Source organism: Anneissia japonica, unplaced genomic scaffold (genome assembly GCF_011630105.1).
Source record: "Anneissia japonica isolate Jap-2015-1 unplaced genomic scaffold, ASM1163010v1 scaffold3678_len381626_cov175, whole genome shotgun sequence".
In the NCBI taxonomy this organism is placed as follows: Eukaryota; Metazoa; Echinodermata; class Crinoidea; order Comatulida; family Comatulidae; genus Anneissia; species Anneissia japonica.
Window position 1 is genome coordinate 183,404 of NW_022753973.1, and position 17,757 is coordinate 201,160.

The 17,757-nt window shown below is 35.6% G+C and overlaps 1 protein-coding gene across 1 annotated transcript in view; it reads right to left on the minus strand.

Moving 5' to 3' along the window:
* Window positions 1–690: 690 nt before the first annotated feature.
* LOC117122981 (sodium channel protein type 5 subunit alpha-like) overlaps window positions 691–17,757 on the minus strand; it is a 19,196-nt gene continuing 2,129 nt past the window's right edge. The window contains exons 2-4 of the mRNA XM_033268762.1: window positions 4,711–4,841; window positions 1,973–2,059; window positions 691–896 (exon numbers count right to left, since the gene is read on the minus strand). Coding sequence (XP_033124653.1) covers window positions 740–896; window positions 1,973–2,059; window positions 4,711–4,841 — 375 coding nt within the window. The 3' untranslated portion in view covers window positions 691–739. The remainder of the gene's footprint in view (window positions 897–1,972; window positions 2,060–4,710; window positions 4,842–17,757) is intronic.

The following is a 17,757-nucleotide window of genomic DNA, read 5'->3' on the forward strand; positions in this document are numbered from 1 at the left end:
GACACTGTTACATTATATATAAAGCATCAGAGATAGACCACACAGATTCAAATACCGCCGGATACACTCTATTACACAATAGGTACGATTAGAAACAAATAATTGCATATAATAACAATTATATATATAGGCCTATGTATGTATATAATAAGAAAAATTCCATTGAACTTCAATTTGTCGTTGACCATCAGCAGCTGGTTATTGCGACACTACAATTACAGTGAATGCAAAATTTCCTATGAAATTGACAATTAGCTCTCCGCCTTCTAGATTAGTAGTACCGATATTGAAAGTGTGTTATCATCCAAGGCTAGCAAGGACAAGTCTTCTCTATTATTAATAAATGCAATGACTGTACTTCTTTTAAACAGCTGCACCAATGTGGGCTTGATATCCTACAAATTAAGCCTACTGATCTATGTTACAATTATTACATTACTATTTGGTATGCTGCATAATAATATGTCTGTGGTTTACAGGAGTAAATCTTTAATCACATCGGATCCAAATCGAAATTCGGACCGCGTTTTCGATGCGCTGAACGCCAGCCTCCGTATTCTTACACTCTGATCCGATTTTCTGATCTTCCGATCCTAAATTTCGTATTCAGTGTGAATGAGGCTTAAGTTTTTGTTTTTTTTTTTTTAATATTGTTTAATTCCATTGTCACATTATTTAGGTTAAGAAAATGTTGAAGCGTCATTTTCATGGAAAGCATGGAGAATATCGATATCGACACTTACGCTAATAAGATGACCAAGAAATCGAGCCAATTCCAAGGATCTCTGAGATATGTGAATTCTCGTAACACAAACCCTCTAGCTATCACCTTCACGACCATCTCAATAGAATATATTGTAGTGAATAAATACTCGGCAATTTCCAAGTGAATTGGTCTGAAATGTTTGAATAATTTTACACAATTTATAAGAAAATGCTGATTATGCATTACAAGTTTCAATGTATAAAATAAATATTAACAAATTAACGAACAATGACATAAAAAAAAACAATTAATGAGTCATTATTAACTAATAACAACAAATAATAAGCCTAATAATAATAGTTTTAAAAAAATAATAATAATAATAGTAATAATAATAATAACTAGAAATACTATGTTCAATAGAACATTTTTAAAGAGATAACCACTGTGACCTTTAACCTCAACCTGTGAACACCCCATGTTTGGTAGGAGTCTGTATAATGCAATTGGTCCAATCGTTAGTCACTAGCAATATTTTATAATTTTCACTATAGTGACCCTTGTGATTTTTGACCTATAGGTGAAGAGTAGTTTTTCATGTTTAGAAGGTCCTAAGGATCATTCCTGGTAAATTCGAGCTCAATTGGGCTATTTTGAAAATTTGACCCTGATGACCCCTATGTGACTTTTGACCCCAAGTTGTGAACAACACATAAATGGGAGGGGGGAGGGGGGTGGCACCGGTCCTACTGACCAAGTTTTAATTAAATCGGTCCAGTAGTTTGCCACTAGTGGCCTTTTAAAATGTTGCCAGAAAGAAAGAAAGAAAGAAAGAAAGAAAGAAAGAAAGAAAGAAAGAAAGAAAGAAAGAAAGAAAGAAAGAAAGAAAGAAAGAAAGAAAGAAAGAAAGAAAGAAAGAAAGAAAGAAAGAAAGAAAGAAAGAAAGAAAGAAAGAAAGAAAGAAAGAAAGAAAGAAAGAAAGAAAGAAAGAAAGAAAGAAAGAAAGAAAGAAAGAAAGAAAGAAAGAAAGAAAAAAAGAAAGAAAGAAAGAAAGAAAGAAGAAACTGCTCGGAAACAAAACCCAGTCAGCATGCTGCTGACTGGGTAATAATAATAATGATAATGATAATAATGTTGATGAATATGAAGACGATGTTGACGATGATGACAGTGGTAGGGATGATGATGATGATGATGATGATGATGATGATGATGATGACGAAGATGATGGCAATATACTGATAACAATAATAAAAATATATTTACACGTGTTCGTCTTCTGGTCTAGGTACATCCATTGCTAAAAATATACAGTTGACTAATATGGTAAGAATTACACATATATCAAATAATGTACAAAATTGTTAAGGATAAAAATAAAATATATTAACTTTATTATTTTCGATTTTTTGAACAAATAAATAAGCACCTAGACGGCAATTAATTTTTATATAATGCGATCTTCACAAGTTGCTGGCAGATTTTTAATTACCGCTTTAATGTAACAATAAAATACAATAGAAAAAGAATATATTATGTAAAAATCATTATATTTTTCTATTCAACAGAGGCAACAAATGAATTCACAAAGGATGGTTATTTTTAGTTAAATATTGAATTTAAGTTATTAACATTTCGAAATGTTTGAGTGGAAAATTCAACTATATTCACAAAGGAAGTTTTGTTAATTTTTTTTTTCATTCCAGATGATGACATAATTAATGTCGAAGTATTGAATCCCAACGATGGAGTGCATTTCGCATTTCAATACTTAGAGTATTTATTATAGGCCTGCATTCGAATTTAAGTTTGTTATTAACATTTTGAAATGTTGAGTGGAGATATAGTTTACTAAGTTAAATTTTTATAAACTATTACGCCTATACATTATTTTCCCCCTATTTTTACCATGATTCTAACAAGATCTGACTTGTACAGGGAATATCTCCCTTTGTTAACTACCATCTCGTGTGAGGAAAATAAAATTATGAATATGAATATGAATAAGTATCAGTTTCAGGTGACTTCACCATTCATGATGCCATCACCAAACCTGATTAGGGGATTCTGATCAGATGATTGATGACTGGTGCTGTCACCAGTATAGGACCGAAGTGTATCAGCATTTTATTGGTCACCGAAACTGATCACTTTGGTAGGATCGGCTGTGGTGATTTTTTGATTTTTATGAGAATTAATGAGTGGAATTATTTTGGTTGTGAACAAAAGTCTGCATGTTTTGTCAGAACCTTGAGATCAGAAAGGGATTATTAACTTTCACTTATTTGTTTTTTAGGACCTTTCCGATAAAGTCCGCCCCTCGATTATGTTGATAAAGTCCCACGAAATGACAGCGCACACCATGAGTGTTCGTGGGAGATTCCTGGCTCTGATTGATCAGTTAAATTTGACTGACACTCCAGATCCAAAGCAATATACTGTATTTATGTCCTAGTCTCACAAGAGATTAATGAGTGATTTTTTTAAACGATTCTTTGTGTCTTACAAGTCTTGAACGCAGAACCCTTGAATTGGAAAACAATCCAAACAGCTTAACCACCAAGGCTTAGCTATAGCTCCACTCTACTTTATGTTGCTATCATTTCCGGTACTTAAGTTAAGATTTTATGTGATCCTATGCTATTAATTAATTAATTAATTAATTAATCACATTAATTAATTAATAAAATATTATTAAATATTAAAATTAAATAATTAATTATAATTAATTAAATAATTAAATTATTTATTTATTTATTTGTTTGTTTGTTTGTTCATTCGTTCGTTCGTTCGTTATTTATTTATTTACCAAATTTCTATAGTGCCCTTTTCATGAGTAATTGGTAGGTTTTCTTTCATTTTCATCATTAGTGTCGTATAAATGTCTTTCCTATTACTATTAACCTTCATTTTCATACTAATGTTTGTTAGTAGGCGACGTTTTATTTAAAACTAATTACCGTATGATTTATTTCTTCCAATAAGCCATTTTGTACTCTAAACTGAGAACGCCCAAGGTCAGTCGACATATACCTATGTTGTGTGTATGGGGTGTATGTTCGTTTATATCAATTGACATTGGTATGGACATGTGCAGTTCAGACTACGAATGGCTTATTATTCTAACAAAAGCTTGTTTTCATTCTCACTGCTGTTCTTGTTCTTGCTACCAAAACTTTAAAAGCGTCCAGCGTCACCAGTTTGAAAGGCCGCGCAGAAACTTTTGTACACATAAACTAGAGGTTAATTCCAACAAACGTTCATCGCCCTTTTTGTAATTGTAAGACACCAGGGTTCCCCTATACCTACAAAGTGAAACAGGGCCGGTTTTCAGCAAGGACTGTACGGTACATTACTGCCATTACCACTAATAGGGCACGTCGCATGGATGGAGAGGTCGGTTAAGGATGTGTTCTAAAGAACTTACGGTTGTGAGTTCAAATCCCGTTTTGGTATTCAATTTACTTTTTCCGATTTTAATAAATTTTATTTTTTCCAATTTTAAGATATTTTAATTTTGTACAAATGAACATTCTAAATAATATTTTTTTGTACAAATAAACATCCTGATTATTTAAAAAATCGTATTAGCTCTTTCAAAAAACCAAATATAACTTGCGCCCGTACCTACCGTATTTAAGCGTGGAGCGACACGCGGACCGGTGAGCGGTCGCTCTAGCTCATAAAATCCTTACACACTATCGCCGACAGATTTTGGCATCGCTCATTGGTCGGTCAAATCGGGGACAGCTACGTAGTGTAACGGCTGTATATACACCGTATAACGATAGTGTAGCGGTTTCATGGAAACCAGGCTTTAAGTGCAGTCATCAGTGTGAATGGTATCTATTAAACTGAATATTATCATTTACTGTACATAATTTTAAAATCATTGACAGTATCCTTTTTAAAATTACACTCAAACAAAATTTCTAAACTATGTTCATCTAATTTAGGATATTCATTTTATTTTAATATCTTATTTTTTTTTTAAAAAAGGATATCTATGTGAGAGAATAAACAGCATGATCCTCCGAATTGGATTGATAGGTGAAAAGACAAACAACGCGTTTGACGCCGAGAATCTGTACAGTGACGTCTTTCCTTTGAATCTTTCTCCAACAACCATGAATGTCTAAAAATAGAAATGAAAATGGTTATTTATGACTATATAAATATTAACAGTTCGTTTGTAGTTAGGTGACTTTAAATAAATGTTTTCAATTTATTAAGTCTATAATAAAACAAAATCAATATAGTTATAATTATTGTTATCGTTTAAGTTATTCTTGTCATCAGCATCTACATTTTTATCATCTTCATTATTATTATTATTAGTGTAATACAAGCTTGTTGTTCTTAACGGAAAAGTAAAATGGAAAAGAGAGTAGTCTAACTGTCAAACATGCAATATAAACAAGAAAACCTCATTTGGGGATAGATAAAACATGAACAGCAAGGAATAAATTATAGAGAAATGTAGTTCAATAAATAGTAGAGCAAGTAACGTGCTAAAACTGTGTTCAATGACTGAATATGTAGTGTTTGATTATATTGACCATGGGTGATAATTTTGCCTTTGATCTTGTTGATGATTATTTAATTCCTCCGTCTTATAAGATTAGACTAATAGGTGTCTTCACTATTAGATTTATATTAAGGCATCAATTGTACACTTCATTAAAATACAATCAGGAAATCACATTAGCAGAGACTGAATGCTGAAATGCAATCGCTTTTTTCGACTTTCATTTATAATAGACCTGTCAGGAAAAATTTGGTCCGGGGCAAAAATCGGTCCGGCGGACTGTTTTGGCCTCATAATTACTTGCCAAATGTAGTCCACATAAGCCAAAATCAGTCCGCTGAAATTTACTTTGCTGCACAGCAGACTTGGAAATATTACGTCCGCAATAGGTTTTGGCGGAAAGAACAATTCCTAAGCTTTTACAAACGCGCATATGCTTATCAGCCAATCACAATGATGTCCCTAGCTGAAGGCTTAATTTGCATACATCACCCTATATAAGAGTTTAAGATCGGCATGTACTTGTGTTGATATTAGAGCCTTCGCGGTTAGTGAACATTGGAATAACAGTAAGGAAAGACTTAGCAATGTACACGGACATACATTACCTCACATTGAGAGAAAATTTAATTTCATATTCATAACTCATACCGCCTCCACGCCTCATATATTTGGTAGAAAGAGGGTGGGTGTGTGAACGACGTGAAAGTGTTTTTGAAATTTAACATGTACATTCCGCTACGCTAAACACAGCACAGTGGTTTCAAACCACCAATCACAATGATGTCCATCGCTGAAGCCTGATTTACAGACATCACCCTATATAAGAGTTTAAGATCATGATGTACAGTATTTGGCTTTTGTTGATAGCAGAGGCTTCGAGGGTTTTTTTCAGTGACAGGACCAACTACCATACCCCCTTCTAAATCCACTCCTCATATAATTGGTAGAAAGAGAGGGTCGGTGAACGTCGTGAAAGGGTTTTTGAAATTTAACATGAGATTCCGCTACGCTAGCCACAGCAGTGATTTCAAACCACCAATCACAATGATGTCCATCGCTGACATTCGGCATGTACAGTACAGTATTTGTGTTTAGTTGATAGAACCTCGCGGTTAGTTAACATTGGAATAACAGTAAGGAAAGACTAAGCTACTGTATGTACACGGATATATATTACCTGTAGTTGTATTTTTAATAGTGTTACAGTATATTTGCTATGAACAATTACACACATTGACATTAAATTTAATTTCATATTCATAACTCATACCGCCTCCACGCCATATATTTGGTAGAAAGAGAGGGTGAGTGAGTAAACGTCGTGAAAGGGTTTTTAAAATTTAACATGTAGTAACATGTAGATTCTTATGGCGCTAGCCACAGCACAGTGGTTTCAAACCACCAATCACAATCACAATGATGTCCATCGCTGAAGCCTGAATTTACAGACATCACCATATATAAGTGTTTAAGATCATGATGTACAGTATTTTATTTGGCTTTTGTTGATAGCAGAGGCTTCGAGGGGTTTTTTTTAGCGACAAGACCAACTACCATATCCCTTTCTAAATCCACGCCTCATATATTTGGTAGAAAGAGAGGGTGGGTGAAAATGTTTTTGAAAGTTAACAACATGTAGATTCCGCTACGCTGATTTCAAACCACCAATCACAATCGCTGATTTCAAACCACCAATCACAATCACAGTGATGTCCATCGCTGAAGCCTCAATTTGCATACATCACCCTATATAAGAGTTGAAGGTCATGATGTACAGTACAGTATTGGGCTTTTGTTGATAGCAGAGGCTTCGGGGGTTTGTGCACGTGGAAGAATAAGGGAAAACCTAGCTATATGTGCTCTAGACAGGGAACAGTGAATTTCAGTGTTCCCTGGCTCTAGAGTACACATATATATATATATATACTAGTTGTTAAAGATAGTTGTATAAATTGCTAATAACATTTTTATTTATTTATTTAATTTTAACAACTTTTATGAGGGTGGTCCAGTCCATCCAGCCGAAGCTGATCATAAGGTACCATGTACACAGTACAACAAAGGAAATTATGAATGAATTAACAGTAATATACAGTCGGTAAATTTAAACTACAGTTATTAGCCCTAATGATACAATCAATAAACATTATATGGGTGTGTGTGTGTGTGTGTGTGCATGTGTAAAATAAAAATATGTATGAGAAAAAAGTTACAGTAGTTCCCTGCACATTGCTTATGTTATTTCAAGTTAATCTTATGTATCTTATATATATCTTATATACTGTATATATCTTATCGTATCTTATACACACACACACACACACACAACACACATATATGGACATGTGGATATGTATTGATTGGAGGCTATTAAGGCCGAAACGGATTCGTCTGCAGATATTGGAATTTTTTTCCAGTGGATACTTGTTGTTTTTCCTTCCGCCGGGACCTACCCCTGAATTAAGGCTCTCTGCAGTTCAATTGTGTAGCGTGCCCGTCAAAAATGCCTCATTAAGAAACTAACATTTTTCTTTGTTTTGTTGTTCTCCGATTCCTAACATCGTATGGCGTTCCACTTCGACAGTAATTTATTTTACTTTTTAGTTATGCTGCCAACCCTTGTGGGGAATGAGAAACCAACATTTATTGTATTGTTTTTCAGACAGTTTTTATTCTTTTACCGTATACAGTATTGTAATTGTTTTCGGTTCAATGCGATGAAAAAAAAATGAAATAAATAGAAAACAAAAATAGCAAAAAAGTAATTAATACAAGGAGGTAATGTGAAATGATTAAGAGTAAACTTCAAACTACTTTTATCAATTAATATATATCTGTTGACATTTTTAAAAGACCGTAAAATGCCACCACTTCACTACTAACCCCAATTAAATCTGATCATTATGTTTCAATTACAATGTAAAGAAGCTTCTGTGTGTGTGGATTTTTTTTGTCATCATTATTTGATTTGTTTTAATATTATTATCTTTACTGAACATATTTATATACAAACCCATGTTGATTGATGGATGGATTGGGTTAGTTAGTCCACTTATATTTTAGTCTCAGATCAATGTACAGTAAATATGGCTCGATAGCAGTACAGTAGATAACTTAAGAAAAGAAATAATATTGTAAACTACATGAAATGCACTAGTTTAATGCCTTTTTGTTTTGATTGTAATTCTGTTATATAACGTTTGTCAACCACCGCGTGCTGAATGGTACAACAATGTTACAATTTTAATGCAGCGTACGCAGTTTACAAAAAAAAAATACAAAAAAAAACATTAGATTTATATAATTAATACGACTGGTTCTTCTGATTGTGTACATTTCTAAAATGTTCAGTGAGAAACATCGAATCTTATATAGCGATTATTTTAATTTTCATATGGCCTGGACGCAGTGTTCCTGGAACGCCGCCCTCAGCGGCAAGTGCGAAGCAGAAATCAGGGTCAAAAGTGGAACGTGAAATTTGGATAGGGTTTCGTAGTCAGATTTGCGAGAAAAACTTCAGCTACCTGTATTTCTTGACTGAGACGTCAGTGAGAGCTGTAATTTGTATGGCAAGGAGATTGTGCAACCCTTAATTCGTATTAAGGGAATTTACGCCCAGAAACCTTGTAGTTATTAATATTTTGGTTATAATAGAAAATATTCATTTTTTTGGTGACGTCACACTCGCCATATATAGTAGTTAGCATGCATACGTCATAAGCTAGATTACGTCACCTTTTCCTGGTAAGGCAAACTATCCCGGCGTGCTTTTTTCATGGATAAACAAACACCACTGCTTTGCACATGGATGCCTTGCCCTTGCTAGGGCTACAAGAGCCACATTGTTAGCATTGTATAATACGTAAACAAGGTACCTCTGCAACTGAATTATTCTTAGTTATTTGTTTTTGGTTTTTTTATTTTATTTTAATTTATTTCTTTCGAAAGTGTACTTTCTATCACATATTATTGTACTGTCTAGTTAGTCCTAGCCCTAGTCTATGTCTATGTATGCCTCATCGTCATCCGCTACACAGTACATCAGTAGCGCCACACCCTCCCCCCCCCCCCCATACAGTACAGACGTTTGCTGGGAAACAACGTGATTGAACCTTCCTTCCCAGGTGTTCATGTATTGGCATATTGTTAGCTAACCAGTTGTATGTATTTCTTTGTGAAAATGAGTACCGCGGCGTACTCATTTTCACAAAGCATGCATCCCCTCTTGGAAAGAGGGAACTTATATCTTCGCTAATTAAATGAATCCCCGTAATTTAGCTTACACTTATGAATTTAGCTAGCGCTTAAAATGTACAATAATCATTTCACTACCCGACAAACTCCGAACTTCATTCATTTGGCCTACATAATAGTTTCATCTTGCTGTACTATATATAGACCGGGAGCCCAGAAAATTTAATCATGTGAAAAGAGACAAAAAGTTTGATGGTCTGGTCATGATAGTATAGGCCTAAGATACAATATTCAGTATTGCTGCCGGGGCACATCCTGTACAAGCGAGCTGGGGGAAATGAAATAGGGGGTTAAATAATGCATTTAATTATGTGGAAAGAGACATGGATAAAAATAATTGGATATTACTCCCAGGTAGATACTTGCAATAATATCACAGGTGACAGTAACTTTTACCTGTACGTGACCTTAAACAGTGACATTAAAGGCCACGCCCAAATACATTTAATCATGTGAAGAGAGACACGGATGATTTTTTTTTTTATTGGAACTATTATACATTGGGGGTAACAAAACCCCCTATTTCATTTCCCCCAGCTCGCTTGTACAGGATGTGCCCCGGCAGCAATACTGAATATAGTATCTTGGCCCTATACTATCATGACCAGACCATCAAACCTTTTGTCTCTTTTCACATGATTAAATTTTCTGGGTCCCGGTCTAATACTCCAACATCACTGGCGCATGGTAACAACCAACTGATGCAGACCATTTCCGGTCGCGATTTTTTTTTTCGTACGAAACATTTACATGAAACTCCACTCGGGCCGTGTCGACTGAATCGACCCGAAAATCTCATATTGCAGAATTCAGGTCAAAAGGTCATCAACAACTTCTGATCTGAGAGAACGTCGCTGTCTAATTTTTAAAAATACATTGATGTTACCATTCTAATACTAATGGGTTGTTTAAAATGACATATAATATTTGATTGAGCTGCACGAGTAATGAAAAGTGTTATTTTAACTTGAGTTACATACTGTGACAACTTTTATTTTTTAGTTAGGTCTGGCAGGGAGTTGTTATAGTAACAACTCCCTGAGTCTGGGTTTGCATAATTACCTAGGCCTAACTACAAAAAAATATAGGCCTACGCTTTCTGGGGAAAGCACAGATAGTAAGGAAAAGCCCGTTTCTCGAGGCGTTTCATCAAAAACAGGGTGACAGTTATTTTCAAATTAAGAGACGAGCTGAGAATACGCAGCTCTAACATACTGGATGTCATGATAAGACCTGCCAAAATGGCAGAGCACCAAAATGAATGTATAAATGAGGCCTAAGCCTAGTTATTATTATCAGGCATAGTACCTAATCTGCAGATTCTTGATTACAAGGTTAGACCAAGTTAATTACAAGTAATGCCGAAATGATTATTTATTATTATTGTTATTATTAATTATTATGTTACTAAAACTAACCTGTAGGTCTACCTTAAGGGGAACTTAGACAATGGATGAATTAGAGAACAATTAAAAAATCAAGGGGAAATAACACAAAAGATATTCCCCCTGGGCTAGTTATAGGCCTATTAAATAGTTTGGTTCTTCATTACAAGGCTTAGTTCAAGGTAATTAATGTTGAAATTATTATTGTTATTATTATTATTATTATTATTATTATTATTATTATTATTATTATTATTATTTATTATTATTTATTATATTATTATTATTATTATTATTATTATTATTATTTAACATTAATTACATTACAAGGATTGGCCAAGTTCAATAACGCCGCCGAATGGTATATTTTATTTATTTAATAATTATTCTCTTATGCACTCTATTTTTTATTTCATGCTTTAATTTTTTCCCATTTTTTTTCCTCAAAATTTCAATCAACGTCTGTATGTGAAGCGTGACTGTTGGTGTCAGCCTGGACCCAGGGACCTAGGCCTATAGTTTAAGGAGGGGCCTAGGTAGGACTTAACTCAGTCTGTAGTTAGGCCTATAGTTTATTCTCTTTCTCTCTAGCCTTTGGTATTACTGTACCTATCTACACTTTATAAAAAGGGGGTACTAGCTGTTGTTGTAGATATTATACTAACATTTATTAACATCCAAGAAGGTCGACAGTTAAACGTAGCCTACATCCCATAAATCCGTAAGATATCAAAGGCCTACTAGGAATAGAAAGAGCAATAATAATAAAACTCGAGCGTCACGACATTGCGAAGTGTCTCCTCTTGTTCCTCATATCGAACTCAGTCGAGTCAATCCGAGATGGCCCGAGTGAAGTTTCATGCAAATGTTTCGTACGGGGAAAAAATCGCTTTCCGGTCACACATTACTCTTCATAACACAGCACCCCCTAGTTCCGTCACCTCTGGATGGTATAAGAATTAGTCAAAATATCATTGACAGATTTAGATAGCCTGCTGACTAGGCCGGTGACGGTATCACTAACTGCTGTAGGCCTCCCTAGGATACGCCTCCCTAGGCCTATTTGTACTCGAACCTGGGAGGGAGAGGCCAGATTGTGAACTTCAAGAACGGGAAGGCGTGAAATCCACGTTGAACCAGGTATTGCCTAAAATAATTGTAGTTTCCTAATTTTTAAGCCGAAACCTTCCTGTGACCTTACCCCGATTTGCAAGAACAAGAAGAATCGATGAGATTTTATGCTGAAATCTCGATGTGAAACCATGGAGATGAATAAGACTTCCGCATCAATCGCCAGCAATTTGCATCAACTTTTAGTGTCATTATTTTAATTATATGAATGTATACTTGCAAATAGTAATTTAGACATCTTTTTAAGACACTTTCTGATACATTTTTATGATTCGGCAGAAACGTAAAACAGAAATTTCCGGAATACCGAACAAACACTCTGTGCCCGGAATACCGCACAGCCAGCCATGTTTTCTTCTTCAAAATGATGTTGTTTGTGGGACCTTAGCAACAATATCCAAGGGGCGGGGCTTAGCGGAAAGGTCTATTGTTGCTGGTAGATACCTAGTCGCGTGCGCGTGTAATCAGCGTATGAAACAGTAGCCTGGTTCACATCGAACCAACATCATCATGATCTTGGAAATCATAATGTTCGATGTGAACCAGCCCAAGCTACTGTAAGTTCATGATCTTGGAGATCACTCGTTAAAGTGATTTCCAAGATCATGAAAGTTATCATGATCTTGGGCTAACATCATGATGTTCTTATCTATGAGCTCGAATTCAACCAATCAGCATTCGAGGTTCTAAAACACAAAGGCCAATCAAACAATTAGCATTTGAAGTGCTAAAATACCAAGGTCAACCAGTCATAAGGCTAATCAACATGATCGACCGAGCTCAATATTCGATGTGAACGGTTTGCACAAGATCATGATGTCCAACATGTGAACTAAGCTAGAATTAATTCAATGTCACAAAATCCTACCAGGTCCATTTATAATCCTGAGTATAGAGAGAGAGAAACACGTATAGATGTGCCTAAATGTACAATAAACTTGCACAGTTGACAGTCCTAGCAACAAATGTTGCTCCAAATACTACGATGGACATAGGCCTAAGTGAATGTAAGGATTGAATATATTATGTACTACCCAGCCAAATTCATCTCTAAATTTAGCTGTGGATCCACGAGGGGTTAGAATTCCACAAAAAAAAGGAGAAAAAAAAGAAAATCAGCCCCTGAAATTATTCTATTTTACTATTTTACTCTTTTCGTACTTAATTGTGACGACGTTAATTTTGCTTGGTTGAAGTTCAAACAATTGACTAATGATATTGACAAATTCGCTTCTATAAAACAGCGAAAGAACAAACAAAACCATCGGTTTTAAATACATTAGATTTTGTGACTGTTGTATAGAGGTCGGGAAAGATGACAAAACAACCTTATGTTATTAGATTTGCTATACAACAGCAAGCGCTCGCTGATCGCACGAAGTCTCTTTAAGAGGAATGTAGGAAAAATGGCCCCGGTAAAAATGGCCCCAAATGACAGGTAGGTAAAAATGCCCCAATAATAAAATTCTGTATCAAAACTGATTTTTTTAAAATCATTATATGCATTTTTTTGTTTAATATAATTAAAACAACAATAGTTATATATGTTCCCAAACTTATTTCGTGATGTAATGTTATTGACCAAATATTCTTTTTTTTTTTTAAATTATTTTTAACATATTGAACTTTTTATTGGATAGTAGGATGAATAGAGTAACGATTTAGAATTAAGGGTGCATGTTATTGTATAGATTAAAATCCTATATGAAAGTACACGACAAATAAAGAAAAAGAAATCCCCATGGTTAGGAGTCAACATTGACAAAATTGGTTATACGGAGTAACACATGCAGTAGACCTAAGATGTTCACTTTAAGAATTCAGGAAAGAAAATTCTGGTTTATCGTCAAAAGTTCTCAAAATATAAAGTTGAATGATTTTTTCTTATTTTAAAACTGCTGAGTTGTGATACAATGAATTAAAGTGTTCCCTTAATGGGGTTATTTGACCATTTGGCACACTCAGAAAGTGTCCCCCTTCCCCTTGGGTTGGCCGTAGTGTTAAAAGATATATTGCCTCTTGTTTCACAGAAAGTGTCCCCTTAATAGGGGTGTACCCTAAATAGGGGTGTCCAGTGGCGTAGAAAAGTTTTTTTTATTTGGGGGGGGGGATGATTGGCGTGTTAGCCAGTGTCGTAACAGGCGCGGGGGGGGGACAGGGGGAAACTGCCCCTCCCCTGACGGTTTTTACCGGGCTGACCAAGCCGTCGTACCGGGCTGGGTAATAAGAGAAAAAAAAAGAGGGGAGAGGGAGGGAAAGAGAAAGAAGAAAAAAGAAAAGGAAAGAAAAAGGAAAAGAGAAGAGAAAAATAAAGACAAGAAAGGAAGATATCATAATGACCAGACCCACAACACCCTGTAACCCTTCTCCACTTCAAAAAACTGTCATAACTCCTTTGATCTATGCTGCCCGATGGCTTAACCGCTGGGGGACAAGGGGAAAATATCTATCTTTGAAAAATCTTCCCCACCCCTTTATAAATGCCCTTTTCATCCCCTGAAAGTGCCTAAAAAACCCCAAATTTCGCGCGCTTCGCGCGCATTTCTTGTTAGCATGGGTCAATTTCCTCTAAAAATTGCACATTTTAGGGAGTTGGGATCAATTCCAACGAAATTAGAATTAAAAACACCGGGGGACAAGGAAAAATATCCATCTTTGGAAAGTCTTTCCCCACCACTTGACAAATGCATCTTCTGAAAGTGCCTAAAATTCTTAAATTCTTTGCTTGCATTTCTTGTTACGGTAGGCCAATTTCCTCTATAAATTGCACATTTTAGGGAGTTTTCATCAATTCCGACGAAATTAGAATTAAAAACACAAAAATATTTTGCGCGCTTCGATGTGCCCCCTCTCTGCAGCTGGAATTCTTGTTTTTGCAAAATAAATTGATGCAATTTGCTATTATAGGCCTAATCAATAAATTCCTCATCAACCGATATAAACTTAAACATTCTTGGCATTCTTGTTTAAACTTAAACATTCTTGACATAACATACTGATGTTGTACACACCCTTGAGTGTGGAAATGTGGCTCTCTTTGCAAGCACATCTAATATCTAAGGAAAGAAGAGCGTAGATTGGTACCAGATAAAATAATTTTGTTATCAACATTAATACATTATGCTAATTTTCATCTTTGTAAGCGCATAAGACAGTGCAAATTATTTCTGTGACAGTCTTTTGAAGTGTGTAAAACTCCATTTTATCCCATACATAGTCAAAATATTGGGGGATGATACAATGGACCATCCCCCTTGTCAAATATTGGGGGGGGATATATCCCCCCGGGATCTACGCCTATGGGGGTGTCCCAAAGGAGGTGTTCTACTGCATCATAAAAACTGTATTTTATGTATAGGCCAATTTCTGTAGTAATAAATTTTCTGGCATTACGTATCCGGCATCTATAAAGACTATTGGTTGCATTAACCGAACCTAATCTCGTTTTATTTTGTATGTCTTTATTTATTTATTTATTTAGGCACACAACACATTCCCCATGGATTGTCAATAGCCAGTGGCGTAACTACGGGGGCGTGCGGGGACCCCAAAAAAATTACTCGCCCCCCCCCCCACCAGTCGCGTCCCCTCAACTCCCTCCCTGGTCCGGGCCCTGGTCAAGGCAACACTCAGCCTAGGCCTATGCATTGTATATGTAGCCTATACCAGCATTCCAGAGCCTAAATAAAATGCACGGAGATTGCCAAAGTAATTATAAATCACTATTTAAAGAAACACAGGCCTACTGCCTTACTTTACTTTGAGTCGCTGTCTAAAAAACATAACTCTCCCAATATACTGTGTTCAAACTGAGCGCACTGTGAGTTACAATCTTGTATTTAGTACCAACTATATGTCACGTGACCGGTAATAGCTGGAGTCGGCCGATTCGGTCTATTAATTCCTGAAATTCCTTAAAGAAGATTTGTTGTTAACCTCACAAGTTAAATTTTATTAGTCAACAAAATACAGTAGGTGTAGGCCTATCTCTCGATTCGGAGGACCTACAGTAGAAATTACACTAGGCGAGAGATGAAGATGCATCTGCATAGCCTAGAAACATTAGGCCTATGCGAGTAACAGCCGTGCGCAATCTATGTCTATAACTGAAATATCCTGGTGACATTCAACACTATTCCTTTGAAGACAAATTCCCAACATTTAAACACCTTTAAATACCTCTAAAGATCATAATTTGCTTTTTTTCTTGTTTAGGAAGGGGCGTGGCCTGCCCATCAGCTGAGTGACAGTGCCACGCCCACTTCGTTTTTCTGGCTAAACCCCTGCTTGTAGGCGACAATCCCTTTCACAAGACAAACATACACACACCACAAACTAAATCACAATATGAGGTTTAGGAAATGGAGTTTGTTTTGGAAGTGAGGAAACATTGATAGGAATTGAACCCATGAGCCTGGGATTGGAAGGGAAGCATCTTAACTACCAAGCTATTCAACTGAGTCGAGTGGCCGAGCGGATGTTCAACAGTAAGACATAAGCAGTATGATATGTGAAGGGGTATGCTAGTAAATAAGACCCTAGGGGAGCAATATACCTACCGTATGATGTTTGTTGGTGTTTTTAATTAAAGAAATTATGGTTTGTATATGAACTCGGTGTATACAAAAGTTAATTAAAGCCATTGTTTCTAATTTGCTACAAGGAATTGAGACCGTGGAAAGTTATGCCAAGAAAGACAAGTTGGAACTGGGACGTGACCAATTAAAAACCAGTTGGGACTGGGACCATTGAAAACCAATTGGAATTGGGGCCAGTTGAAGACCAGTTGAATTGTCCAAAAACACATAGGTTTTTCTCTAAAATGTTTATAGATTTATAAGAGGTTTTTATAAATTGTTTATAGATTTTCTATAGTTTTTTAAAGTTTTTTATATAAAATTTTCACAGACTTTCTATAGAGTTTTAATAGAATTTTCATAGTTTTTTTAGTAGAATTTTTATAGATTTCTATAGGCTTCTATAGCTATTTCTATAGAATTTTCTATAGATTTTCTAAACAATATACTATAGACATTCTATAGGTTTTTTTTGTATAGAATTCTATAGATTTTTTTTGTATGGGTAAGACAGGGGCGCCGCTAGATACAGTCTTAACATCGGCGCTGGTTCCAGCCGCTTCTCGCCCATGGTTCGGTTGGTAGAACCAAGTTTTCTCGGATAAGGACTTAAAATGGAGGTCCAGTGTATACAGCTGGCTCGTGTGCACTTTAAAGAGCACATTGCATCTTTCGGAAGAGTAGGGGGTTACCCCGATGTTATGATTCATTTCAGCCCCTGTCGTTGTGGAATGATGTGAACATGTATCTACCAAGAAGCGCCTCTTTACGGCTGCTAGGTAGTCACGGACCACGCCCATACGCAATTCAGCACAATGACGCTGCAAGTTATGGGTTATTCTCCTACCTTTACCTTTACCTTCACTCCGAATTGTGGCATTGAATATATATATATATATATATATACAATGAGTTAATTGTTTTTAAGTAGGTATTTGTTGCTGTGCATGCATTTAGACAATAGCTCGGTTCTTTTGTTTAGTATTGACTGCTTGTCTGAACTTCAATGAACATTTGCATTTTCACCTGTCTTAGCATTCATATACTCACACAATCCTTGTATTCTCTCACTCCTGAAGATTGCATTAGCATGAAACAGTCTGTAGTGTGATTATACCCAGTTCTACATTTTCAATATATATAACATGTATGTATATATAATATTGAAATCAA